Below are 27991 nucleotides of genomic sequence, written 5' to 3'. Positions count from 1 at the left end.
ATAAACGATCTATAATAAGTTTTACAGTTTTAACTGATTTTTTCAAATGTTTTGTACTTTCTTTCTAATAAAATTGATTCGTTTTAAAAATGTTTGCAATTCTAGCCATGTCGTTTGAAAATGATTAACTGTCGCTAATAAAAAAAATCTAGATAGCTACGGTTTACTTTTTTGCCTATAAACTAATTTTTATAGCTAATCGGTTTGTCACGAAATGCCTGAAAAAAATAATTTGTGGTTAACTTGTAATACAATGAATCTATAGATTCAAGAAGTCTATGGATCAGCCTAATCTCAAAGACGAATCTACCATCAACCGAAGTGACTGAGGGACAACTGGCGCCCTGGATTCTGTAGTACATATGGACTGCGAGAAATAACCTTGTCTTCAGCGATAAACATATTACTACTGCTCGAGAATGGGGCTCATGCCAACTTGGAATGGGACCGACTTCTAGTACCCAGATGGTTCCAACCACATGCTCTGATCAAAATTGATGATGCTTGGAATGAGTCTTTAAAGCTTGCAGGTTTGGGATGGAAAGTAGTAGCGCAAAATTTCCACAAAATGGACGATCCTCACACTCTGTTCCTGCTCACCATATGAGATCCCCTCAGGCGGCGGAGGTACTGGTTTTGCGAGCAGTCGTCGAGAAGTGTCGCGAACTAGGACTAGCAAGAATCAGATGTGAATCGGATTTTGCCATTCTAGTCAAGGCGCTCAAATCAAAATCTTCATGCTTCTATAGGATTACGGCCGTTATCTTATCTTTAGCTGCTTTTTTTGAATGTATTTTTTTTAGTTGAATCTCTAGAGAAAAAAATGTAGAAGCTCATAAGCTAGCAAAACAGATTTTTTCTGTTGAACTGATTTTAATGGCGCCATCTACTTTTGTTTGAAGATTTAATATAAGTGTGTTTCAAAAAAAAAAGTTAACTCGTAGTAAGAAATAAAATATGGCAAAATCGTAGAAAAATTACAATTTTGACACAATAAAATTTTTCTAAAGAACCATGATTGTCAAGATTTATAGTAAATTAGTAATAAAATTAAACAGATATATATTAATAAAACATTCTTTTATTTGTTTTAATTTTTTGTAATAAAAAGTTCCTTTTTTTTTACATTGTAATAAAAAATTCCGAAAACCAAAATCTGTAGTGAATTACATTGCCGACATAAAACTCAGCTTCCTTTATGCGCTTGTAGTTATAAACTACACGTGGTCTCAGTCCACCATATTCCACACAAGTTTTTTTGGTCCTTTTCTTTTAGTTAATAACTAGTGACCACCACACAAGTGTCACATAGTTAAGTAATGAATTTTCTTGGAGAAAAAATAAGATGCTGGATTTGAGAAAACGAAAACATACTGAAAGAGAGACTGTTTTTTTTCACAAAGAAATAAAAAAATAACGGAGGGGGAAATACGTCGATCGGCTAATTTAGTTTCATAATTTGAATAATATGTTTTAACAAAAATGTCTACGAAAATAAACAGAATAAATATGACACCAGGTATTTTTTTTTAATTTTCTTTTGTTTAACACCAACAAGTTATTAATTACGTTTAGAAGAATTTGATGGAAGATGAGTAGCGTTGATTGCCCTAGTAAGTCTTTTGTTGACCACACTAGCTTGACTATTCTAACTCACACAAGTGGAGCAGTACTGGAGGCTGGTTGAAAATAAGTGCTATAGAAATAAATTTAAAAAAACACATGTATTTTTTGAACAAAAAAAAAACACATGTATTTATATAGTGGCTATTGGTTAAGAATGGAAGCAGACAGAAAAGGAACATTCTAATTCCTGAACATATTCGGGTATCTTGCATAAATAAGGTAAACTTCTCGCACATTACTAACTTTTGTTATGTTTTGCCTTTTTTTTTTGTTTGTAACACAATCGTTATGTTTTGCCATTTGTACTTTCTTCAACAAAAAGAAAGATACGAAAAGGCACATAACTAGAATAGTATTATTTATCTTCTCCCTCGTGTACACCGCCCCCTAGAAGAGATGGAACAGATTTTGTTTTTGATTTTGGTTTTCTTGAGTTTTGCGTTCTCCGGAAGATGCAGCGATGTTTACAGCAGGAACGACTTCCCGAAGGGCTTCGTCTTCGGATCAGCCGTTTCTGCTTTTCAGGTTTGGAATTCGAACTAAGTTTTTCTTTAACTCGAACTCATATGGATTTTGATAATCTGAAAATGGTTTTGAACTCTCAAAAAGTGGGAAGGAGCTGTTGATGAAGATGGAAGAATGCCTAGCATTTGGGATACATACGTTCACTCTAGTAATTAAGTTCTAATTCACTAAACACTTAAAGAGTTAAAACACTTAATGAGTTTATCTAGGGTTTAATAACAATCAATGTTTATAACGATTGCAGGTGATGGACCTACCGGAGATATAGCATGTGATGGGTATCATAAATATAAGGTTGGCCTAGTGATCCAAATTTGATCACTTTCATAATAAATCAGCTATCTATAAAAAATATAACATGTTGAAAATGTGACAATGCTGCAGGAGGACGTAAGGCTGATGTATAACATGCGTTTAGATGCATTCCGACTCTCTATCTCGTGGCCGCGGCTTATACCGAGTGTGTGTGTGTGTTTATTTGCCATAACTCGGGTTTTGTCACCTTGTCTTGAGTTTTAAAGGCCTTTTCGGTTTTTCAGGTGGAAGAGGTCCTGTAAATCCAAAGGGCTTACGCTTTTACAAAAATCTCATAGATGAGCTCATGAGATATGGTAAGAATAAATTTATGATTCTCATTTGGTTTGATTATGTCCTGTGTCTTGGAAAGAAGATGAATTAGTCTGTTTGGTATGAATGGGTGAGTACAGGAATTGAAACGCATGTTACTTTGTATCACAATGATCTCCCTCAGGCTCTTGAAGATGAATACGGAGGATGGATTGACCAAAAAATCATGTAAAGCCAAACATTTTCTTGCAATGACTCTATGAGTGAAGTGTGTGATGTATGTCATCTTATACGATCTTTTGTGGCAGCAATGACTTCACGGCTTTTGCAGACGTTTGCTTCAGAGAGTTTGGCAGCAAAGTGAAATCCTGGTGGACTATTAACGAGCCCAATATGCTAGCTTGGGGAGGTTATGACTTGGGCGTTAATTACCCCTCCTATGCATTGTTCTCCTCCATTTGGGATAGGCAATTGCTCCAGAGGAAACTCTTCAACTGAGCCATATATTGCACTCCATAACATGTTGCTTGCACACGCATCTACTGCGAGACTGTATAAGCAAACGTACAAGGTATAAGCTTACACACATATATCCATAATCATTTGAATGCTTGGTTTACCTCTATGCTTCTCTCGTGAGATGGTGTAGGATAAGCAGCATGGATCTGTAGGTATAACTTTATTTGCATACTGGATGGTTCCCTATACTAGTTCTGTAGAGGACAAGATCGCAACTCAAAGAGACAAAGCTTTCTACTTAGCCTGGTTCGTTGAACACACAATTCATATCTAAAATTTTCGTTTAAATATCATATTCATCCCTAGCCACATGAAACATTAGCATTGGCTTCCAAAACTTTTGAAGTTTTTTTTATGTAGGAATAGACCCCTAAATTACAAAAAAATAATTATTGAAATTCTTATAGAATTTTTTATAGCCTTCGAAATCTCAGATCAGCTCTGAGAGCTAGAACATTTTAATCTCTGAATCCTAGGGTTTTGCACCCGCTGGTGTTTGGGGACTATCCTGATGTGATGAAGAGAACTGTGGGCGAGAGGTTACCAAGCTTTTCGAAAGAAGAATCAGAACTCGTTAAAGGCTCATCTGACTTCTTGGGACTCATTCACTATACAACACTCTACACGGCACAGTTATCTACTAGTGTCCATGCAGGAGATTTTGATTCAGACATGAATGCTTCACTACTACGTATGCTTTTCTTTCATGGGATGTGTGTGTGTGTTTATATCTACCATACCATATTAGAGCTGGGAATTTTAATTAATGCCCGCGGCCCCGCCCCATTTGATCCGCTGCGGGGCGGGTGCGGGTCGAAGAATTTGAAAATTTGCAATGGCGGGTGCGGGTGCGGGTCAAGATTATTTTAAGCGGAGCGGGTGCGGGTCAGTCGAATTTGAGTCGCGGGTACTCGTTAACCCGCAAATTTAAGAAAAAAAGATTTTTTTTTTTTTTAAATGTTTTTTTTTTATAAAAAATATATTAAATCTCGTAAATATTTATATAATTTTAATTATTAATATATTATTTTAATATAATTTTTTTAAAATAATATTTTTTAACTATATAATAATTATTTTTAATATAATTAATATTACCCGCGGGTTAAGCGGGTTACCCGCGGGTTTTTGCGGGGCGGGTGCGGATAGAAATTTTTTTGTTTGTGAGTTATGCGGGTCGATTTTTTGAATCAAAAAAGTGATTCAACCCGCAGCGGGGCGGGGCGGGTCGGGGCGGGTTGACCCGGAAACCCAGCACTATACCATATTCTATAGCTGATTTTTTTTTTGGACAGCCATTGGGAACTCTACACTGTTCAAGGTGTGTTTCCAAAGACTGCCAATGTCAGAAGCACCTTTTCGTAAACCCTAACTCTATTTCATTAATCGTCATATATCTACAGTTTGATGTGCTTCCATGGGGTCTTGAAGGAGTGTTGGAATACATAGAGAAGAACTATGGCAATCTTCCGGTCTACATTCTTGAGAATGGTATTAATTTGTCTCTCTCACTTGTTCCTTACTTAGTTTCAAAACATTACAAAACATTGGCATCAACCCCTAGAGGACTAGTCGGTTGGGTCTCTGCCTGCCGCCTGCCGGATACCCCGGGTTATCAAAAACAAACAAAAAAACATTACAAAATATTGAGAGTTTCTATGTAAATACACATTAGGTCAACCAACTAACCAACATTCATCGCTTAACGACGTGGGAAGAGTTGATTACCTTCATGCGTATATTGCTGCTGTGCTCAATTCAGTGAGGTGTGCACTATAATATTCTCTTTGAAAAGTAGGACTTGTCTCTTAGATCGTAATACTAAAACGTTACAAGATTTATTATGTAGGAATGGGTCAGATATAAGAGGCTATTTCCAGTGGTCGTTCATGGATATGTTCGAGTTTATCAATCCCAATTACACATATGGATTGTACTATGTGAATTTCAGCGATCCAAAACGTGAAAGATCTCTGAAAACCTCTGCGCTTTGGTATTCTGCTCTTCTCAAAGGAAAGACCGTTAGTTTACAAAAGCTGAAGAACCGCTCGATGTCTTCTTCTCCTGGTGTTTCATGTCAGTAAATATATAAGACGATTGTCCCGGTTTGGTCTCTATTATAGTTTGGTTTACTTATTCAGCGAGAGGACGCTACGAACGTACCTAATTTAATGAATGCAACAAAAAAAATGTTGCAATAAGAGAGTGGAATGTATTCTGCCAGTTCTCAATGAGTGTTATTAGTCTATATATTTTAATTTATTTTAAAACTAATATTTAACAAAAAATAAATCATACAAATTTTCAGATCTACCATGTATAGTTGTTATTACAAATTTGGAAAAAAATTCTTGGATTTGATTATTTATATCTTAACAAAGAAATCCATAAAACCTGGTTCCTTTTACTAACTCTCAAGAAGAAGAGGTGACCATCAGTGACGCAAAAAATTCTTATTAGGCTTAGTTTGTTTGTTGAATGCAATTGTCCCGGAATAATGTTTTATTCTTTCAAAATAATAATGTTTTATTTTTAAAAAAATTAATAAATAAAGTGTTCTGCATCAGCTGGTGGAGTCTTTGTTTCTCATCCTCTTCTTCTTTACTAGGTTAGCAAACAATATGGACTATGAGAGAACACAATTAGATCAAATAACACATTCAGAAATGGATGTACATGTATTATATACATCTCTCATCTCAGAACTCAAGTCCCTCAACACTTGCAACATGTGATGATGCTCATGATGGCTCAGATCCTCCATGACAAAAGTCCTAAGCTGTCCATTCACCTCGATCACACTGTACCCTGGCACTTTCTCCATGGCCCCACTTCTCATCAACTTCCTCACTTTAGCCACTTCCTTCCACTTTTTCGCAGTAGCAAAGAAGTTACAAACCAGCGTCTGGATTCCACTGTTATCCAGATTCAACTCTAGAATCCTATTAGCAGCTGTCTCACCAACTGATAGATTCCTATGGTTAATGCATCCTGAGAGAAGAGCAACCCAAACGGGTAAAGCGTTATCAAGTTTGTCAGAGTTTATCATGTCAAGAGCTTCTTCCACTCTCCCTGAACGTGCAAGAAGATCAATCAAACAAACGTAGTGCTTCTCGCTCGGTTGGATACTGTATCTCTCTCTCATGGACCTGAACCAATGCTGGCCTTGTTCCACTAGACCTAAGTGGCTAAAAGCAGAGAGAAGAGACGCAAACGTGGCGTGGTCGGGTTCAATGTCTAATTCCGTCATTTTCACGAACATGGACACAACTTCTTCACCGTCTCCATGGATTCCGTAACAAGATATCATCGCGTTCCAACAAACCAAGTCTTTCCCTCTTGTCCGATCAAAGATTTCTCTCGAGCTTGCGATAACGCCGCATTTTGAGTACATGTCCATCAAAGCAGTAGCACTTACTCTGTCAAGAAAGTGCCTTTTCAAGATGTAACAATGTATGGATCGACCAGTCTTTAACGACCCGACTTGAGAACAAGCCAATAGTACTCCAACAAGAGCCACAAGATCCGGTTGAAACCCAAGTCTCTGCATCTCTACCACCGCTTCAAAGGCTTTATCAGCTAACCCATTTTGAGCAAACCCAGAGATCAACGAACCCCACGAGACAACAGTTTTAAACATCATCCCACTAAACACCCTTGAAGCAAGCTCTATAAACCCAACCTTTACATACATATCAACCAACGTGGTTTCAACCACAACGTTCATAGGAAGACCTGTCCTGATCAAATAGCCATGCACAGAGCAACCCATTCTCTGATCTCCAAGATCAGCAGAAGCTTGTAATAGACCAATCATCACGACCCCATCTCTACCAAACCCTTCCCTTTGCATCCCTCTGTAGAACTCAACCGCCTTCAAAGACTCACCAGCTTGTGCAAAACCTGTCACCATCGTTGTCCAACAGATAACATCCCTTCTCGTCATCTTTCGAAACAGAGCTTCAGCTTCATCAATCTTCCCGCACTTCATGTAGAGATTCAACACAGATGAACAAACAAAGACGTCGTTTTGGTACCCACATTCTATAGCTTTACACCACACTGCCTCTCCTTTCTCCAACACCATAGCGTTTAAGCACGCCTTGATTGTCATGGTGAAGGTAGAGCTATCTGGTCGGACACCTTCGTCTATCATCTCATCGTAAAGGCGCAGAACCTCGTTTGGTTTGTTTCCGCGGGAATACGCCACGACCATGGAGTTGTAAAGAGATACGTTTCTGTGAGGCAATTGGTCGAACACCTTGCGGGCGTGCGAGATCTCGCCGATTCGTACCCAGGACGCGACGAGGTCGCGAGCGATGAAGCTTCCATGAAGTAAGTCACCATTGGTGATTACGAGAGCGTGGATCTGAGTGATGTGACGGTTGTGTTTGGTAGATGATAGTAGGAATTTGAGGCGTCTCGGACAGAGAAGAGTCCGATGTAACATGCAGAAAAGTTTTGTTGTTTTGTTTTCAGACCAAAACCAGACAGAATCTTCAGACCAATTCGAACCAAAACAAAAATATACAATTTTGCTTTATAACTTTCTTCAAAATTCAAAACCAAAACGAACCGGGCTGATTTTACCCACTAAAAACAACCGGACTGTTAAGGCATTTATCATCGATTACAATTTAGACCCAACTTAACTTTCTAAATTCTAAGAAAGGTTAGTCATACAAAAACAAAAAAAAAAAGATTCTGGAGCTCTAAATAATTTAATAAAAATAATAAAATTGGGGTTGACCAATAAATTAAAAGATAAAAAATAAAATTTGGATTAATAACTTGGAAATTATAAAATCATGTAAAACATTTTTATTATAGTCTGGGATTTTATAATATTTGGTATCGGCTTTTTTGAATAAAATGTTGGAACTTTTGCGTTTACTGGATGAAATGTTGGTTCGATCTGTACAATATAAGTTATGACAACAATAAAAAACATTTGGGGTTCTATTACTGTAAAGTTCAAAAAAAACATAGTTCAATCTTGGGTTTCCATATCCATATCTAAACTATTCGTCTTCAGCTTTTCTCTCTCTTTTCACATAAAATAGCAAAGCCAAGTACAAAGTCTACTCAATCTAGAATTTAAGGTGATTTTATTTTTGATAAACTTTTAAATGATTTTAGGAAATTAAAATTTCATTATGACAAAAAAAATTCATTATAATGTATTAACATATTTGGAATTTTGTATAAACTAGGATATTTGGATTTTTATTTTTGTAACTAATAAAAACTCTACCAAAATACTCTAAAATAATAGAATAATCTTAAAATTCACAATTTTACAAAATTAATAACTGAATAACAATGAATTTATCGTTATAATACAAATCATCTCAAAATTTTATTGAATACATGAGTTTTTAATGATCCTAGAAGATTAGTTCATATTTTCATCTCTTTGGAAACTGTTACAAGTAAGAATTTTAGTAAATATACTCGTAGCTTTGCTATATAAATTCTCAGATCATTCACTTTTTGGTGTATTGTATATCTTTCAATATATTTTGATCTACTTCCTCCGTGCTCAAAAGTATGATTTTCTATAGTTATTTTTTATTTCAAAATAATATATTTTCTAGAATTTTAAAATATTTTTAGTAGTTAATGTTGTTAAATTGTATATTTTTAAAAAAGATTAATTAAGAATATTTGAATTGATTAAATATTATTGGTTGATAGTTATTAGAAAATGTATAGTGAAATAAACAATAAATTTAATTATAAATATTTATTATATTCTTAATATACGTGAATACTCTATAAAATCTTTTTTTCGGGAACATAAGGAGTATTTTATTTGAATGTCAAATTTTATTTACATATAATTTTATGAGCATTAGTTTTTTACATATACATTAATCATACCTTTATTTTGCAAAGTTACTGTTTTAGTTCATTGTAAAGCACATCTTTCAGTCATAAAATAAATTTGTAAGTTATTGAAATACTATTTCAAGTGCAGTACTTGAAAGTTGAAACCAAACATTTGTGAGCATTTTTATGGAAAAACAAATCAAAATTGTACAACTTTGAGCAACACTTACTTTAGTTCTTTTCATTCATAGAAATTGACCAAACAATTACACTTATTCAAAGTTCCATCTAACACGTCGGTGTAAAATTATATTTAATTGAGATTCGATTTAAACAAAGTTGACTGATATCCTCTCCGGCTCTTGCAGTCTTTAAAGTTAACCGGGCCCAAATCGTCATCTTTCGTGCTATTAATTAATTTTCGAAAACAGATAACAATCGAGCCTACGTCCGAAACTGCATCTCTTATATACACGAAATAAATGTCAACAAAATTCAACAATCGCCAACATTATATTTCAAAATCTTTTTCCTCTATAAATACCACCATGGCCGCAACAAATCTCATCATAAATTAATTCAGGTTATATTTTTTATGTATTAAAATATCATCACCAATTAGTTAAGGTTCTATCAAGTCATATAGAAACAAAACTACTTTAAATAATATAAGAGCATCATGATTTGACTTTTTTTATACTTTTCGACTAAAAAACGACTCTTATATATTTTATTTAAGAGACGGTTTTTAATTTTTCTTAATTAAAATATAAAAAAAAACTAAGAACTGTCTCTTAGCCGAAACTAAGAACTCCATTTAAAACATTAAAGTCAATCATGGTCTAAGTCAATTACATGGATCATAGTATTTTATATTATAATTAATTTTAAATTTAGAATACAAGAACGGACAATTTTGCAAATGGTGCTCGAAGTTAACCGTCTTATTTTGTTTACATCAGTTTGGTTAGCAGAGAGTCTTGATTGAGTCGTTTACGTCGATGACAAAAAAAAACTAATTCTAAACTGAAATTCAAAAATAAAAGTATGATTGTCAATTGATCCAATCTAAAATAATTAAACAGACGAGTCAATAGAATGCTCAGCATGTACAAACACACAGGTTCTTGTACGCCAAGATACATTTTTTTAGAAAAGTCAGACCTTTCGAATACAATATCGTTCAGTACAGAACATAGTCATAGAGTTGAAGAAATATACAATAACACCTTGTTTCTATGCTTAATGCTTCAGCCCTTGTTGTTTTCTTCAAGACCCTACGACACCCAAATCTAAGACCAGTAATATCTCTACATTAACAAAGGACACTTTTTTTTTGAAAAAGTAGTATAACTAAGAGATGTCTACCCTGCATCGAGAGCAAAAGATCTGGTAAAGTATAACGTGACATATCTAGGAGCAACCTGGAGGTAAAAGGAATGAATCAATCTCTTCTGATCTCAATGGTCGACATCCTCTGTTTCTTAGCTCTCATCTGTTAACCGCGAGTCTTTGGCTCTTCCTTGCCAAATCACCTGAGAAAAAATTAACAACGGAAAATTTTACGCTTGCCCAAAACCTGTTCTAGATCATTAAACCAAATGACCCAGGTGAGAAAATTTACCAGTAAATCTCTAGCAAGATTAAAGGAAATCTCCACGGAGGGTACAGATTTGACATCTCCAAGAGAAAACTGGACGGCAGAAAGAGAGAGCCTAGAAAAATTGTATCGATGAATTGAAGCTCAAGAACTGGTCGTAGTTGATTGAATGTCATAGTTGCAGACGTTTCTCAGAATCATCAATTGAGAGGAGGATCTGGACCGTGAGCGTTCACACAGCGAAGAAGAAGAAGAAGAGTCTAGAAAAAAGCCACGACAATGGTTTTTATCGGAGATTTGGTATTACTGAGATGGGCTTCATATTAGCAATGGATATTATTAGTGGCCCAGACATCTGGCCCGGTTTTATATTAGTCGATTTGAAACCTTGTATGACGTAGCAGAATATTACTCTTTGATTGGCTGAATATATCAACTGACGTGGATAGGTTTAGAGTGGAGGATATTCTCCTTTTAGTATAGGTTAGACCATGCGCATTGAGGTATCATGCGGGGTTCACGGGCTCGAGTTCATAGGCCCAATTGATTAAAAACACATAAAAAAAGGGTTTGTTTCGCCGAACCGGGCCTTACGGGTGAACTCGTAAGGGGCGGGTTCACGCCACGTGTCCTCCTCTCAGTGGCTTCTCCTTTCCGCGTTGGCGAGAGAGAAAGAAGGGTCTCGGCGTCTTGATTCATTTCTCTCATCTCCGTAAAAGCTAGGGTTTTTTTCTCTCTGAGGCGATTCTCTGTGCGACCTCCATCTCCGGCGGTATTCTCCAGCAAATCCACTCTGGTTTCTCTTCTCCACCTCTTAGGTGAGTATTGAGTTGAACGGTAGAATTCTCCACCTCCTCTCCATCTTTTTGTGTTTCGGTTTTAAATCGATTTGGGGATTTTTTGTTTGAGGGTTTCAAAATCGATAGAGGGTTTTCGATTAATTGATGTAAATCGGCATGCTCGTTTCATTAGGGTTAGTTTCTGTGAAATTTCAAATCGGTGACATTGTCATCTTCAAACACGAAGGTTGACCGAAGCACATGATCTTCGAATCGGTGACATTGTCATCTTCAAACACGAAGGAGACATGGTCTTTCATGTGACACCTTTTGGTCCTAGCTGTTGTGACATTCAGTATACACATCCTCACATCGTTAAGGAAGAAGCCGACGCGGATGATGCTCCTACTTTCTCATACGACTACTGCTTCTTGGCTGAGGTTACTGCTACAAATCAAAAGGACGACAAAATGGTGAGTAAAATTTAGTTATTTATTTGTTTCTAGTACTGCTTCTTGGCTGATGTTATGTATGTGTTTGTAGTTTCTTCCTGTGGAAGCTATGAGGTGTGGTGCTTTGAACCAACAATGCAAAGAGGTCAAACTTGTCAACAAGGAGGGAAAGTCATGGACTGCGCGCTTCGGATTTAGCGAATCAGACGGCGCATATTACATCAACAGAGGGTGGAGAAAGTTCTGTCGTGATAACAGATGCACCATCGGAGATTTGTTTGTGTTCAACGTGGTTGGAGACGGGACGACAACTCCATTACTGTGTGTATGTCCGGAAAGGAAGGAGTGTACTGAACTACTGATCAAGCACTTCAGCAGAATCGATGGTAAGTCTTCTCATTTGACTTGTTTGTGTTGTCTATAACTTCAATGTTACTACTTTGCTTCTGCGTTAACTTGTGTTCTCTTCTTCTACAGGTAGCATTGCTTCTACCTCACGAAATTAGATGGCTCTTTTGCGGTCTTTCCTCTCTATCATCTGAACTTGTTTCTTTTTGTTTCATTAGCAACTTATCAACTTATGTATTTCGGTTTGTAAAACTTGAATGGTTTTTCTATGTGAACTTTTATCCTAAGTTAAACATTCTCGAACTTAATTGCTTTGTTGAATGCGTAGACTGATCATCGAACAAAATGTTTCTATGAATTGAATTTAAGTTAAGAAACAACATAAACTCCAAAACTCTAACATACCTTTTCTACATCTGAAAACACATACCAAAATATTAAAACATATCTCAAAACCAAAACTTAAACTCCAAAACTAAAACATAGGTTGAATAAAATGTTTTCATAAATTTTATAATATATTTTAATATTGTATTCATGTATTCTGAATAATCTTAAATTTTTTTTAAAAATTAAAAAATATTATTATTTTATTCCTATGAACTCCTTCTTCAGGTTCACTAATGCAGAAAACAACAAATTCGGGTTCATAACTGTTCATGGACCCACAAAAAAATATTAAAAAATTTTGGTGAACCCCTAAGTGGGGTTCACCAATGCTCATGCTCTTAGATACCACATTTATTCAAAGTTCTATGTCTTCTATCTAATACATCGGTGTATATAATATTAAATATTTAATTGATATTTAATTTAAACAAAGTTGACTATCTTGCGCTCTTAGTTCTTACAGTCGTTAAACAAAGTTGACTGATGTTCCTAACCGGTTCTTACAAGTTTTTAAACTTGACTGGAACCAAATCCTTGTTTTTCCTGCTATTAGTTTATTTGAAAAACATAGATTAAGATTCGAGTCCACGTAAGAAAAGGCATTCTCTTATTTCCACGAGATAAAATGTCAACAAAGTTCAACAATCGCCACCATTGTTATTTCAAAAAAAAATTTTCCCACTATAAATACCACCATCGCCACAACAAATATCATCATCAAATAGTTCAGGTTCTATCTTATCTGCGTAAATAAGGATTTTAAATAAAAATACAAATCCATCTCTTTTATTCAAGTCATACACCTCTTCTATTATTCTTCAGATAACCATGAAAACAAGTCGTGCATTGATACTTTCATTAATGTTTCTTCTACTAATGGGGATCTACCTTCCGGCAAACGAAGCGTTTAGGTTTTTACCAAAAGAACGTCTTGGCAATTTACAGTTTCTACAAAGAGGTGATCTGCCTCCTTCCGATCCTTCAAGCTGCACACACATCCCCGGAGGCCACGGGCCGCCTTGCCCAGTCTAATAACGCCATTTTGCTGGCCACGGGCGTGGTCGTATGGCCATGCATGGACTTAGTTATGTCCTCCGACATGTTCATATATAGTCACCTCTGCCCATATATAGTACTTTTATATTAAGTCATTTTATGTTACTTATGATTCAAACTGTATAGTGTTTTTTCTATTCTTAAGATTCATTTGTTCGTTAAAAAAATATTCATTTGTTCAATTTCGAAATTGTATAATAAATTTTAATTTTTTTATTGATTTATACTCTTATCAGTTGAGATTGAATGAAATGTCACATTCGTATCTATTAACTATATCAACACACTTGTTTTTGTTTATCGTGAATTGATTTCCTTCATTCATCTCTCAATTTCTTAAAATCAAATATCCATTTGGATGCAGATATATCTGATACTATTGTGAAACTTACTTTTATCTCTAAGGAGGACAAAATTGAATCTAGCTAATAGAGAAAGGTTAATTTGACTTGTTAATGAAGATGGAGTCGTGAAGGAAACACATTAGACTGATATTCTCTATATAAAAATCGCATACGTCATTCTCATATAAATATTTCAATTAAGATAAGCTTGTTTTGCCTTTTTTTGTGGAAACACCTTTGCAATATAATCTTGTTTTGCATTATATCTGATGGTATTCCTCGTAGAATTGCTTCCGGCTTCACATACGTTTTTGAAAGTATAGTTAGAAAAGCAACTATTATCATATATATCATCTTGGTTTAATTTTTCTTTGAGGTACTATATATTGCACATATACAAGCTGGAACAATATAGGAAAACATGAAAGATACGAAGGAGAGATAATAGTGATAAGAATGAATTTAAATTCTCATTGCATCTCTCCCACACGTCAATTCTCGTTAACCCCTGCCCATCACGTTCTCTGTTTCTTGTTTTTCAAGATGTAGTTATCAATTAATTTCTCTCACCTACAATAGCTAATATATGCTAGTTCGATCAACTATGGGTAAGAACTAAGAAGTAAGAACATAATGATTTTGTATATGGAAACAGTAGACTAGTTATACTTGCAAGATTTGTCCTGTCGAAATATTTTAGTAACACTTAACAAAAGCTGAGACACGAAAAAGTTCAAAAAAGTGTAACAAGTTAGATCGCTGGAGTTTACATATAATCTATGCTCGTCTCATCCACTAACTACCAACAGAGTAAACTAGTAAACTTTCCGGCAGATATTGTATCCAGGCACCAAACTGAATCTCCGAAGGGTTTCCGAGCATCGCAAATTGAGAAATCAAGCTGGCAACTGGAGCTTTTTGTTGTTCTTCCAGCTGCAAACATACAAAACCGAGAAAGAGGAGTCAAAGGCAGAGGATTAGAGTTAAGGAATAACTAAGTTAGGAACAAGAGGAGAAGATGAGTTAAATGTGTTTTACCTTAGGAAATAGTAATAGAAGAAGTCGGCATAGAGCAATGTCTGAACAAGCCCCGCGATCCATGCTGCATCATATCGTTATCACACAGTTTCAGTTCACATGTCAGATTCACAAAGCATAATTAAAATAGGGATACACATAAATGCCCATGTGCATGTAAAATAGTGAGGAAAGGTTAAGGTAGTCGTACTTATCCAGTGAACAAAGTGTGGCTCAGTGAAGTAACGGTAGATCCAGTTTAGGATGTACAATCCCCTGTACCCCCTGCAAGAAGATGACAACAATAGAGAACACAAATCAAGATAAGCTAAAGAAGAAGCAATAGCACTTTACAAAGAAAGCAAGCTTATGAGATGAGACTGTACCCAAGGAGAAATATGTACTGCCCAGTCAAGTTATCAATGTTTCTAGTCCTTTGAAGCAAGACAAGCTGAGGTAATATAGCAACAGCCTCCAAGTACAACGAAAACGTCCACAGTACCTGATACATTGTAAAGCAGATAACCCATTACACAAAAACTGCAGCTTCTTTAACAAGAGCAGAAACAAACAAACCTCAAGAAAGGTAAACTTTTCGTGAATGAGAAGAGCTAAGAGAAGGCAAGGAAGCACGAGGAACCAATGGCGAAAGGTATCTTGCTCCCTGTCGTAAGTCCTCTGGACAGCCTTATGATACCTCATGTACCAAACAATCGAGAAGGAGCTTCCTAAGAAGACCAACTTCATGAAGGTGTTGTACACAGAGACAAAGCTCGTGAGAATATCCAAATAACGCGTAGCGAAGACGATTGCGTAGAGTTCTTGAGTCTTCAATGACACACCTGCACACAAAAATTATCATAAACCTAATGAATCGATTTCATTTTGAGAGCAATCTCTCCTGAAACTCGAATTGGATCCGTCATTTCTACAATCGAAACTGACCGTATACAGAATCGAATCGAATCGAATCGAATCATTTGGTCAACGTCAATTTTGGAACAAAAACGTAAAGGTGAAGGAAAAGGGAGATACCAGCGCAGGATTTGATGGTGTGGATCTTGAGGAGCAAGACGAGGACACTGGCGAGGTGAGTCATATCACCTGCTAATCTGAAAATGTTCATCTTCTTCGATCGATCGATGCTGAATCCTTCTTTCTTCTAGGGGGGGTTCAGTGAAAGCTCGTCTCCTTTCTCTACACCACACTACGGGTCCTCGTCGGTCCGTGCTAGATCTCGTTCGTTACTGGCGTTTCCACGAACTACTTCTCCTCCGGTGGTAAGAAAAATGAAAGGAAACTTCTCGTTGTTGGGCCTACTTTTGGGTAATAAATTACCTAACCGGATGCTCTCGGTTTTGATACATAACCGGTGTGTATCTTCATTAACCAAAAGTAATGTAACTTTTTTTTTTTTTTTTGTAACATTAAATTAAATGAAAGTAACTTTGTTCACAGAATTGACTACTTAGGAGGCGACTGGTTTTCCCGCTAATATCCGCAAACGCAGCTTTTGCGGTTGGTAGCGGTTGTCGGCGGTTTGTAACAATCACTCAAATCGCTCTAAACTAGGCCTGGGCATTTTAACCTGGACCCGAAGACCCGAACCGGAACCGACCCAAAAATACCCGACCCGGACCCGAACCGAAAATTTATAAGTACCTTTTGGGTCTAATTTTTTTGTACCCGAATGGACCTGGAACCGAAAGGAACCGATCCGAATAGACCCGGACCCGAAAAGAACCGACCCGAATAGACCCGACCCGATAAGAACCGATTTGTACCCGACTTAGAAACATGTATATCTAAAACTATAATGTTTTTGTGTTCTATTTTATATATATTATTTTATGATTTAGTTGAAATATCTTTTGTTAACAACATTTGTTATTTTTTTGTAATATTGTTTAAGTAATATAAAGCTTTAAAATGTAAAATTTAGAGTTTAAAAATGTTTTATGTTAATTATTAATAGTTTCATTTAGGTTATTTTGTAAAATTTTAGATATATATGACAAATATTAACTAAATTTGATAGAATTGGGTATGTCATGTCTTTTTTAGATCCTAAGTACCCGAACCCGACCCGGACCCGATATGGACCCGAAAAATTATGGATATTTTATGGGTATTTTAATTATAGACCCGAACCGATCCGGACCCGAAAAGAACCGACCCGAACCCGAACCGAAAATTTCTAAGTACCTATTGGGTCTAAATATTTAGGACCCGAAAGACCCGGACCCGAAAAGAACCGGCCCGAACCCGACCCGAAGACCCGAACGCCCAGGCCTACTCTAAACCGCTTCAAACCGCTCTGAATCTCATAAATTCAAAAGCCGGCTTCAGCTAGCGTTTGCGGTTACGGAATGGTAATTTTTTTTCTTTTTTTTAAAACAATATATATACAAAAATAAAAATATTTAATAAAAAATTTTAAAACTGAAATTATGAAATTATTAAAATATATCTATTATGTTTTAATTAATATTATAAAATTTTATAATAAAAACAATTTCAATAAATTTTCAAAAATTAAAATTATAACTTTCTAAATATAAATTTTATATTTATTATAATTTTCTTATTTTTGATATTTTTATAATTATATTAAATGTAAATATTGTTAATTTATTATTTGACTGTTACCGCATTTGGTAGTTAACCAGTCATAAGTCACCCGCAAATGTACCAATTTTTAACTGCAGTACCAGTTGTACAAATCTCTTAAAACCGTTAGAAACTACAACTGCTCGCATCCACAAACTTCCGTAACCGCAACCACTGCGTTTAAACCAGTCAAATCCTTAGTTACCCCATTCATTTAATTATGTTGACTTTTTTAGTGCTACTCAAATGGGTAAGTTGAATGATTTGTTTTGTAAACAGCAAGTTATTTATTATTGCACGAGTCTGTCAAAAGCCCAGGCCCATAACTCGAAGTTGAAGAGAGAGAGGGAGAGAGAGAGAGAGTCGCATACTGCTTCGAGGAGAGAGAGAGAGAGAGACCGAGAAGAAAAAAAACATCAGCAAGAACAACCCAAAAAAAAAAAAAATTCTCCCGAGAGGGAAACCAAAATTGAAAAGAGGAAATTCATGGAGAAGCTTCTTGTTTCCCTGAGAAATCGATTTCTTCTTCGAATTGAAGCTTAAACAAAGGCTCTGTTCATTCTTCAGGGGAACCCTAGGAGAGAGAGAAGCTAATTTTAGATTGGTGATTGCCCGAGCGAGTTCTGTGCCCTAGCTTTTTGCCTTACGTCAAAATTCAGGTCCTTCACTCTTCTTCAAGTCGTCTTTCCGAAGCTTTTAGCTTCCAAATGTGCAACAGTGTTCGTGGGCACTTCATTAGCTAGCTCAGCAGATCATTTAATAGTTTATGCAACATTGTTATCTACTACTGAGTCTGTCTTTTATATTTAATGGCGTGATCTTCGTTATGCTGGAAGCGAATGATTATCTGAAAGCATCTTTATATGTTTGTTAGTTTTTTTTCAGTTAAGGTATTTGAATAAATGGGGCATCCAAGGTGGTGATGCATGGATATGTTCTAGTAAATGCTGAGGTTGATTCCATGGGAGGAGTTATCGATAGTGGAGGTGATGGTGGTGGTGGTATTGGTCTCAAAACGTCTCCCACTGCTATTGAGAAGGCTCAAGCCGAGCTAAGGTAATTTCAGTTTGAGACACCTCTACATTTTCTACAACTGTCAATCATTTCCAGCGTGTAACGAAGACGCTTGTTTCTAACAGGCAAGAGTATGATGTCCGGGAAGAAAGGAGGAGAGAACTGGAGTTTCTTGAGAAAGTATGATTACATCTTTGCTGTTTCTCTCTTCTCTTTCCTTTGGGGAAACTTATTTTACTCTTCTATCTGCTTCAGGGAGGTAATCCCTTGGATTTCAAGTTTGGTGTTGCAACTTCGCTTAGCTTCCAGTCTACATCACTCACAGATCAGCAAGCAGAGCATTTTCTAAACAGGTACGTTCCTTTTTGTTATGGTTTCTTATTATATGTTATGGATTGACTCATCATTTTTAACGTATAAACCCTACAGTGAAGTCAAGGATAGTTTTGCTATGACTGCCTCACCACATGGAGACTCCGCGGAGAGTAGTGGTAGACCCGCAGTTCCTACAGTTTCTGAACCCAATACGGCGGATAATCTTTTACTGTTTGATTCTGGAAACAAGTCGGTTGAAGTAGAAAACAATTCGAAATATCCTAATAGGCAAAACAGGACGTCCGAGTCAGAACGGTCTTCCAAAGCGAACACGAACCAGAACACCAAAGAAACAGAGGATTCTGCAATCTTTCGACCGTATGCTCGGAGGAACAGAACAAAAATAAATCGGGATCCAGCACGGTCAAGTTCTGTGGATTTAGTTCAGAACCGTGGTGGTCTTGCAATGTCTCTCTCTGCTCGCAGAGGATCAGTGGACGGAAAGGGTTTTATTCCTGACGCAGCCAATCAAAAGGATAAGCAAACAACCTCTGTGTCTTGTCCAGTATTTGGAAATTCAAATGGTACCATTGTTCCGACAAATGTAGCTCCTAGCAATCTGCTTAATACCAAGGTGGATGGTGAACCTATCGTACGAGAGAGTGCTGCTGGATCCAGAACTAGTCTGATGAAAGATGGAGCAGACATTACATGTAGAAAAACCTCAGCAGATTTGCCTTTTGAAGAGGCTGGGAAAAAGGCAGACCTGGTTTTGAATAGTACAGAGATTGGTTCTCCCAAAGCTGCAGCAATAGCTGGCCAGAAAAATAATTATACCCAAGGAGATTCTACCGGAGAAAAAGAAAGTTTGACAGATAGAGGAGCTGCAGGGACAAAAGGGTTAGAGTCTTCTCATGCTAACAACTTAGAAGTAGATGTAGATACTGAAAGAGATTTTTACAGAGTGGACAAACTGGACTCAGATAAAAGCTCTGTGCAGAAGGCTTCAAGAGTAGAGGGGTTGCTTAATCATACAGTTGGTGAACTGATGATTGAGGATGAGACAGGTCGATCTACCACCATTACTGGCGAGTGCAGTCCTACGCGTGAAATGGACATGAATTCGGTTAAAACTGAAAATGAAAACTACAGAAGTACACCTGAGCTACAAAATGAAGAGAAATATTCTGACACTGAGAATGACAAGAAAGGTGGTAGTGTTTTAGCTAACAATCCTAGTAGCTCCTTGCACCCTGCAATACCTCAGGCATCTGTAGACGCAAATTCCAGCGTGGTTGGTAATAATGTATTGTCAGGAACTGACGTTGAAGCATTAAAACATCAGCCTAGCTCAGATGAAGGCTCAAAGGTGTTAGATAAAGTGAAGGAAGACTCTATTCTTGAGGAGGCACGAATTATACAGGTTTTCTTTTTCAACTTGGCTTGATTATCATGATCTTAAGCTGTTGAGTTTTCTGAGTTACTTATATACCTATTCATCTTTTTATGTCTGACATAATACACTAACAGTTAAAGAGAAGAAGAATTGCCGAGTTATCTTGTGGTACTGTACCACTGGAGGTTCGTGAGAAATGTCAATGGGATTTTGTCCTCGAAGAAATGGCATGGCTGGCAAATGATTTTGCGCAGGTATGGTCTAGTTGAATCAGCTTTCTGATTAAAATTCTATATAGCTGCGTGGAAATTGCTGCATTCTGTGGCTTGTTGTTCTGTTTGTTTCCAGTAGCATCTGGACGTTCCTATGCATAAATGAGCTTGTCCACATGTTTGCGGAACATTTTTCATTGATATTGCATGTTCCTTTATTCTTACCTTTTTCTTTTCGTCTTCTAGGAGCGGCTTTGGAAGATGACTGCTGCCGCACAAATTTGCCATCGAGTTGCTTTGACTTCTCAGTTGAGATTGGAGAAAGAAATTCAGTTCAGAAAGCTGAAAAATATAGCTTCAATCCTATCTAATGCTATCTTGGAATTCTGGAGTTCTGTGGAGGTTCCTGGGGAGCTGGAGGAGACAAACTTGGGAAATAATAAGGTATTTCACTCACAGACCTCTTTTGTGGTTTTTGATGGCAATGGTGATCATGTGGCTCTTCCCGTTTTTTTTTTTTTAAAGATCAGAATTATGCATATATAAACACATGCATACACAGTAGTTAGATTGAAGTTTCTGTCTACACCGTAAGCAACGCAATTCTACTGATAAATCCTTCGTTTTATTATCAGTCGGATCTTTCTTATCTGCTTAAATTGTCTTCCATTTTTACCTCCAGGAGTCTCTGGTTCTTTTGCTTTCTATGTTATTATTTTGTAAACTTAATGGTATATTGCATTGTAATTACCGTGCCTATCTGCAGGAGACGTGCCAAGAATCTAATTGTGATACTGGCAGAAAAAGTTTTGTTCCGGGTGTCAGGGAGTATGCAAGTAGATTCTTGAAGTATAACAACTCTTCTGTTCCCTATCATTCAGCTGCACCATCGACACCCGACCACATGTGTGACCCAGAAATATTGGATGTATCTCTTGTTGATCATCAGCTAACAGAAGTATGAAATTTTGTTAACTTTTCTGCAGTCTCAGTTGAAAATATTGCTCAGGATAGCTCTATAATATAGCTGATTGAGCTTTGTTACTGTGCAGGAAAGCCTATTTTATTCAGTTCCATCGGGTGCAATGAAGGTGTACCAAATATCTATTGAGACCCATCTCGCACGCTGTGAGGTATTTTAGATTGTTCTGTGCTAGGAGCTCTCATGTTGTAATCTTGATTTCACATTTTCCTGAAAATTAAATCTGGTATCCCAAGATATTTAACAGTATTAATTTGTTCCCAGAAGTATGGAAACAGCATGAAGGAGGAGGTTGATACATCAGGCTATGATGCTGCTGGAGGTATGAACAATTATTGGTTGGTTAAGCTTCACCTGTTAGTTAATAATTTGCTGACTTTTTTTCTCCACTGTAGATATAGAATACGATGTCACAGCGCTTGATGAGGATGAAGGAGAAACGAGTGCCTATTATCTTCCTAGAGCTTTCGAGTGCAGCAAATCATTTAATTTGAGCCACAAAAAAAGAAAGAATTTGATGAAGTCGCATTCTGCCCGGTCTTATGATCTTGGAGCTGATTATGTAAACTACACAGGTGGGTCTAACTCATCCAATTTGATGGCGAAAAGGCCTGGTAGTAATATAAATGCCGGCTCAGTTCCGACGCGCGTGCGCACTGCTTCCAGGCCGAGGATTGTGGGTTCTTTTGGATATGCTACTGCTGGGAGCTTACCAGTGCCGTCAAAGACAGATGCATCTAGTGGGGATACTAGTTCTTTTCAGGATGAGCAAAGTAGTTTGCCTGGTGGATCAGCATTTCAAAAAGGCACACAGGTTGAATCAAGTGGTACCTTTGAGAAGCAGCTACCTTATGACATGGCTGAAACGTCAGGAAAACCTAAAAAGAAGAAGAAGATTCATCTGGTAGGTTGCAGTTTGCGCATCTCTTACTTTTTTGGCTAAGAAATAGTTGCTATTAGTTTTACCATACATTGCATAATTTCAATTTCATTTGTTGCAGGGGTCTGCTTATGACCAAACCTGGCATCTCGATTCATCAGTCCATGCTGAACAGGTGATTTCATTGGTAAAATCTTATGAACAAATGTTTAGGAAAAGTATGCCTGAACTTCAGGTGGTGTGTTTTAATGGATGTTAATGCTTGACTAGCTTTTGCTAAAATGAAAATTTTGCTGCATGTTGGATTGGTTTGATGTTTGTAGCCTATTCTTGGGATTGAAATGTTTACAAATTTATTATTTGCTTCCGTTTTTCATATTTTTTGTAATTAGATCTTTAAGTTAGGATAGTTGGCAAATATGTATCCTGTACCAGTACTAGTAATGGACTTCCCATAAAAGGTTCTAATTTGTCCTTATTTTGGCAGAAGGACCACTGGAAGAAGCGACCAGAGAATCATTTCGATACGAATGGTATTATTTGCAACTTCGTTTTTACTCTCTGATGCATTGTAACTATAAAAATAAAAAGCTGGATACTGTGTAGTTAACTAGTTATAAACCTAGAGTGGAAGGTTGTAATTGGATTAATTCAACTGTTTCTGGAAACTTGCATAAGTTTGCTGCTTTATCGACATATTCCCTTTTTATGCCTCAATGCCTTGTTTTTAATTCTGACATATTTTGGTTGTATCGTATAAGGTCTGTACGGTCATCACGCAAAGAAGCAAAAGACCACCAAGCAATTGGTTGAGAACAATTTTGATGGGGCCATGGGTCTCACTGGATCAGTTCCTTCTCCGGCAGCTTCCCAGATGAGCAATATGTCCAACTCCAACAAATCTATCAAATTTATTGGAAGTCGTGATAGGGCCAGAAAAATAAAAGGCCTCAAGGTATATGCTGTTGAAGTTTTGCTAACTCCTCCTGTCGCTTTATTTCAAGACTTTTTTAACTTGAAATTTGGATTTACGCAGATTTCTTCCAGCCAGCATGGCTCTGGAACTACGTGGTCACTATTTGAGGATCAGGTGTTCTATTTGTCATCTTCCTTAACATCGATATACTGTTAGCTTGCTCTATGAATATCTAATTATTTTCCACCATTTAGGCGCTTGTTGTCTTGGTGCATGACATGGGCCCTAACTGGGAGCTCATTAGTGATGCAATGAATAGCACTCTCAAAATTAAGGTAAATGCATGTTATTTTGAAAAATTATGGGCTTCTTCTATTGATTTCACTTTTTGTTTCTTTTCTAGTGAACATGTGGGATTCGTTACTGACTGATTTGATCTGACTATTGGTTCCTTTTTTTTTCCAGTGTATATATCGTAATCCGATTGAGTGCAAGGAGCGGCATAAGATTCTGATGGACAAGACTGCGAGTGATGGGGCTGATAGTGCTGAAGACTCGGGGACTTCACAGTCTTATCCATCCACTTTGCCTGGCATCCCGAAGGTTTTTTCCTTAGCTCTGAAACGCTGAATAAAGTGTCCACTATGTTTAGATTAATTCAAATACCCATTGTATGTTTGTATATTCAGGGAAGTGCAAGACAGTTGTTTCAGCGACTGCAAGGGCCAATGGAGGAAGATACCCTAAAATCCCATTTTGAGAAGATTTGTTTAATTGGGAAGAAGTTACACTGTAGAAAGACACAGGTTGGTTCACCTAGTACTTTGTTACTGTTTGCAAGCTTGTAACCTGAAACTAGTGGACTTTCTTTCTGCATTTGCTTTTCCATTTTTATTTCTACGGCTGTGTAGCAATAGTGATCGGTCAAGTTTTAGTTTCTGAGTCTCTTGTTGGAAGATTACTGGATGGGTCTGAACTTATAGGTCCAGAATCTTCTCAGGGTTTCCACGAAATTAGTTTTTTAAGCTGCACTGGAGATGGAAAACGCTTTTGCATATAGAAATCCTTAGATATAGAATTTGAGAAGATAGTCTGTCTTCTCTTTTTATAGTCAGAGACTCAGAGTCTATGCTGTAGAAGGCATGTTTCAAAGCATATCTGTAAACCTGGCTAACATTTGCTGAAGTCATTAAGAATTCTAAGGTAATTTGTTTTCTTGTTGCTAATTCTGTCTGTTTTCTACTGTTTCATCGATCTTCAAGAATGATGGTCGGGATTCAAAGCAGATAGTACCAGTTCACAATTCACAAGTCATGGCTCTTTCTCAAGTATTCCCGAATAATCTGAATGGAGGTGTTCTAACGTAAGTTTTGGTGTTTCCGTTGTACATAATTTCCTGACAACTACTTCCGCGATTCTAATATTTTGCTACTCTCTGGATGAAGGCCCCTTGATCTCTGTGATGCGTCAACTTCAGGTCAAGATTTATTTTCACTTGAAAGTCCAGGTTCACATCTGGGTCTTCCAATGTTGAATCAAGGGACGCCAGTGCTCCCTTCTTCTGGAGCCACTCCATCCACTTCTGGATCATCTGGTGTGGTTCCGGGTAACAATTTACCAACCACACCTGGTCTACACAGCGCTTCTCCAAGGTAGACAGTGGTTTGGGTGAATGCACACGTTTCTGCATCTCCGCTCAATGTACTCGAGGATTGTTACTTCTTTGGTTGTTTATATTTTTTTTTTCCTTTTTTAGGGATGGTAGATTCAACGTTCCTAGAGGGTCTTTACCACTTGATGAACAACACCGACTCCAACGACATAATCAGATATCGGGTAATAACCTGCAGCAGAATTCTTTATCAACTCATGGAGCTGTCTCAGGATTGGGACATCGCGTGGTTCCTGGTGTAAACACTGTGGGTGTAAGTGGAACGAACAGGGGCACACCCATGTCAAGGTCTGGCTTTCAAGGCATAGGCTCACCAGCAGTGCCAAATAACGTTAGCATGCTGTCCTCTAGTTTGGTGGGAATTCCAAATACTGGTAATATTAACTCTGGAAGAGGAGCTTCTCCAAGAAACTCCATGGTCAGGCCGCCTCGTGAAGCCGTTCAGCATATGATGCGGGTAAGCTACCTGGCTTTTATTTACTGCTATGGTAACTGTTACAGTAATATTTTATGATTACTTCATGAGGGAACGTAGCATTTACTTCACCACCCGGAAATTTTTCTGCCACTTTGGTTTTAGTTTGTAGATTTACAGCGCTTCTGATTTTTTTTTCTACCGCTGCTCGATTGACTTTTGAAACTGTTTGACATCATTACGAACAATCCAGAGATGATGAAACTGATATGCCTGAGTTTCTGATGCAGGCTGCTCAAGGGAACAGTCAAGGGATCCCAGCTTTCGGTAGTTTGAGTTCTGGATTTACCAACAACCAGACAACTTCTGTTCAGTCGTACGCAGGCCATGTTTCCCAGCAGTCTCATGTACTAGGCAACTCGCATAATCCTCAGCTCCAGAGCCCAGGCCTAAGTCATGCCACTGGGGCACAGCAAGACGGATTTGCTCTCCGTCAAAGGCAAATGCACCAGAGGTATATGCAGCAGCAGCAGGTTGCAGCATCTAATACTACTGTGCCACATGGACAACAACAATCTCAGGGAACTTCTGTTTCTCCTCCACAACAATGTCCTCAGACTCAACCACCTGTTTCGCCTCAGCCATTACCAATCCCTCCAGTGTCTACCTCTCCTAATAGTGCTATGGCCCAACAGAACCCTCAAAAATCTCAGTTGCCGCTTCATGGTCTTGGTAGGAATCCTCAGTCTGGTGCTCCTGGTATAAACAATCAATCCGGAAAACAACGGCAGCGGCAACACCAGCAGCAATCTGGAAGACAACATCCACACCAGCGACAGCCAACGCAAGGTCAACAGCCGAGTAAACAATCAAAGGGGATGGGTAGGGGAAACATGATCCATCAGAACATCACTGTTGATCAGTCACACCTTAATGGTTTCACCATGCCCCCATCAAGTCAGGCTACCGAAAAGGGAGAGGCAGTGGTTCCAGTTAGGTCTGATCAGCAACTGCCAAAAGCATTTCCTGGAGCTACATCTCCGTCCCAACAACAACAACAAGTACAGTTACCTTCAGACGATTGCATTCAAGGCCAGAGCTCACCTGCGGTCTCTAGTCCGTCAATTTCACCAGCAGTTGCACCTTCCAACCATCAGCATTTATTGCTACACCAAAAGCAGCGTCAGGTGCAGCCAACAGCTCAGCGAATTGTTCATCAGAATCATCTAGGGAACTCTGATTTATCAAGGAAGTCCCAAGCTGAGTTTGTGCCACGTGTTCCGCAGTCTGTCACCAATACCACTAGTAGTATGAGTACGAGCAAGGGTATGCCTCAAGTAAGTGATGATTCGAAAAAAGTTAAAGCAGTTGGTTCTACTGCTGTGCCTTCTCCAAATGCATTGGAACCTCCAACAAATGCCGCCTCTGTGCAAAGCGCTGCTCCTAAAGTAGTAAACAGTTCTAATACAGATTCAGCTTGTAGTAATCCGGTAACATCACCTAACCAAGGACTAGCGCAGAAGCATTTGCCTGCTGGCGTACCTTGTCAGGAGCTCAAGGGCGTAATACAGAGACAGCCATCCCTACCTTCAGTAGAACAGAGACGACCAAAGTTGCCAGAGCAGCTGACTGTACAAAATCAGAAACATCTTGCTTCTGATGATCAGCCTCCTCAACTAGAAGAAGCACAAAAACTACCGTCTCCCAAACCTCCAGAGACAAAAGTGGAATGAGAGGCACATCATATGAAAAACCTAGAACCTCGAGTAGTTGTAAATCCTGCAAAGGGTTATCCTCGTACTCAGAACTGGTTTGTACTGAGTCGGGTCCTCACTGTGGCATTGGATTTGGCTGAGATGGTGTATAACTTGGTCCAGCCAAAGTAGATTGTAAACTCGGCAGGTTGAGTTTGCTTATTCGATGAGGGCAGAGGAAGATAAACGGGGAAAGGTGGATAGATAGTAGATTCATGATGGTCTTTTTGACATCTTTTGGACACAAGAGAGAAAGGTATTATGTATGTAAATTACCACCGCATCATAGAGTGAAGTCCCTTCTTGCTTCTCATCTCTTTGTTTGGGAGAGTAGAAACAGTTTATAATGTTTTGTATAGAAGTCTGCTCTTCCACCCACTCTTTTTATTTTGTTTACTCATCATGTGGCATATATTTAGGGCCTTTAGAAGCCTTTTCTTTTTGTTTGTTCCTTTCTAATTTCTACTCTTGTGGGTTTAGGTTAGTTTAATTTCAATGTATTATTGTTGTTCTTCTTTTTATGGTTGGTTATGAATGGGAAAGCAAACAAAAGAGACCATATGTTTCCAAGCTCCCATGATTACATATGCATATCTAGATTAGACCAGAACAATGTTATCTTTTGTTTTGTTAAAGAGCAACACTTCATTGTGCATTGCCTGAAAGTCATGGGGCTAGTCCGATGAAATCGATCCGATAGTAAAGTGAGTAGCAGAACCTACGTTGCACAGAAGCTTCATCGGACGTCCGCTTCCCGCTTCAGAACCGGA

At 37.8% G+C, this 27991-nt stretch overlaps 5 protein-coding genes, 1 long non-coding RNA gene and 1 pseudogene across 9 annotated transcripts; 5 read left to right on the top strand and 2 right to left on the bottom strand.

Moving 5' to 3' along the window:
- The first annotated feature begins 53 nt into the window (after positions 1-53).
- Positions 54-5497, top strand: LOC103860269 (annotated as a pseudogene).
- A 364-nt stretch (positions 5498-5861) lies between these two features.
- Positions 5862-7777, bottom strand: LOC103860265 (putative pentatricopeptide repeat-containing protein At3g25060, mitochondrial; the record flags this gene model as incomplete). Its single annotated transcript, XM_033288314.1, has 1 exon — positions 5862-7777. A coding segment is annotated over one exon (1893 nt), but the record flags the coding sequence as incomplete, so codon positions are not given.
- Positions 7778-11710: 3933 nt separating this feature from the next.
- On the top strand, positions 11711-12575 carry LOC117125663 (B3 domain-containing protein REM2-like). Of its 2 annotated transcripts, XM_033288348.1 has the most exons (3): positions 11711-11921; positions 11992-12286; positions 12378-12575. In XM_033288348.1, exons 1-3 carry the CDS (start codon positions 11757-11759, stop codon positions 12404-12406), a joined length of 489 nt encoding a protein of 162 aa, XP_033144239.1. In that variant the 5' UTR covers positions 11711-11756; the 3' UTR covers positions 12407-12575. The 2 variants fall into 2 exon arrangements, with proteins under 2 accessions (XP_033144239.1, XP_033144238.1); XM_033288347.1 differs by having other exon boundaries at positions 11992-12562.
- Positions 12576-12990: 415 nt separating this feature from the next.
- Positions 12991-13914, top strand: LOC108871271. Its single transcript, XM_018657573.2, has one exon. It carries the CDS (start codon positions 13467-13469, stop codon positions 13668-13670), a length of 204 nt encoding a protein of 67 aa, XP_018513089.1. The 5' UTR covers positions 12991-13466; the 3' UTR covers positions 13671-13914.
- Positions 13915-14698: 784 nt separating this feature from the next.
- Positions 14699-16364, bottom strand: LOC103860262 (ER lumen protein-retaining receptor B). The gene is made up of 6 exons (XM_009137849.3): positions 16091-16364; positions 15632-15897; positions 15442-15557; positions 15267-15340; positions 15077-15140; positions 14699-14971 (listed from the first exon to the last, which is right to left on the bottom strand). The coding sequence occupies exons 1-6, from the start codon at positions 16179-16181 to the stop codon at positions 14935-14937; spliced, it is 648 nt and encodes a 215-aa protein (XP_009136097.1). The 5' UTR covers positions 16182-16364; the 3' UTR covers positions 14699-14934.
- Positions 16365-16519: 155 nt separating this feature from the next.
- LOC117132897 lies at positions 16520-17266 on the top strand. The gene is made up of 2 exons (XR_004456627.1): positions 16520-16854; positions 16915-17266. It is a non-coding gene; the product is annotated as an uncharacterized LOC117132897 (long non-coding RNA).
- Positions 17267-17511: 245 nt separating this feature from the next.
- On the top strand, positions 17512-27782 carry LOC103860260 (chromatin modification-related protein EAF1 A). 3 transcript variants are annotated; one of them, XM_009137848.3, is made up of 22 exons: positions 17512-18324; positions 18551-18721; positions 18805-18859; positions 18935-19032; positions 19109-20417; positions 20525-20644; positions 20849-21046; positions 21369-21560; positions 21655-21735; positions 21852-21906; positions 21980-22488; positions 22586-22639; positions 22952-22997; positions 23226-23419; positions 23501-23554; positions 23635-23715; positions 23846-23983; positions 24070-24186; positions 24643-24743; positions 24826-25032; positions 25137-25509; positions 25758-27200. In XM_009137848.3, exons 2-22 carry the CDS (start codon positions 18588-18590, stop codon positions 27198-27200), a joined length of 5559 nt encoding a protein of 1852 aa, XP_009136096.2. In that variant the 5' UTR covers positions 17512-18324; positions 18551-18587. The 3 variants fall into 3 exon arrangements, with proteins under 3 accessions (XP_009136096.2, XP_033144174.1, XP_018513179.2); XM_033288283.1 differs by having other exon boundaries at positions 17513-18324; positions 21849-21906; positions 25758-27782; XM_018657663.2 differs by having other exon boundaries at positions 17513-18324; positions 18540-18721; positions 21849-21906; positions 25758-27782.
- The last annotated feature ends 209 nt before the right edge of the window (positions 27783-27991 follow it).

Source organism: Brassica rapa, chromosome A03, assembly GCF_000309985.2.
Source record: "Brassica rapa cultivar Chiifu-401-42 chromosome A03, CAAS_Brap_v3.01, whole genome shotgun sequence".
Taxonomy (NCBI): Eukaryota; Viridiplantae; Streptophyta; class Magnoliopsida; order Brassicales; family Brassicaceae; genus Brassica; species Brassica rapa.
The sequence above is the reverse complement of the archived record's forward strand: the minus strand, read 5'-3'. Positions and strand labels throughout refer to the sequence as shown.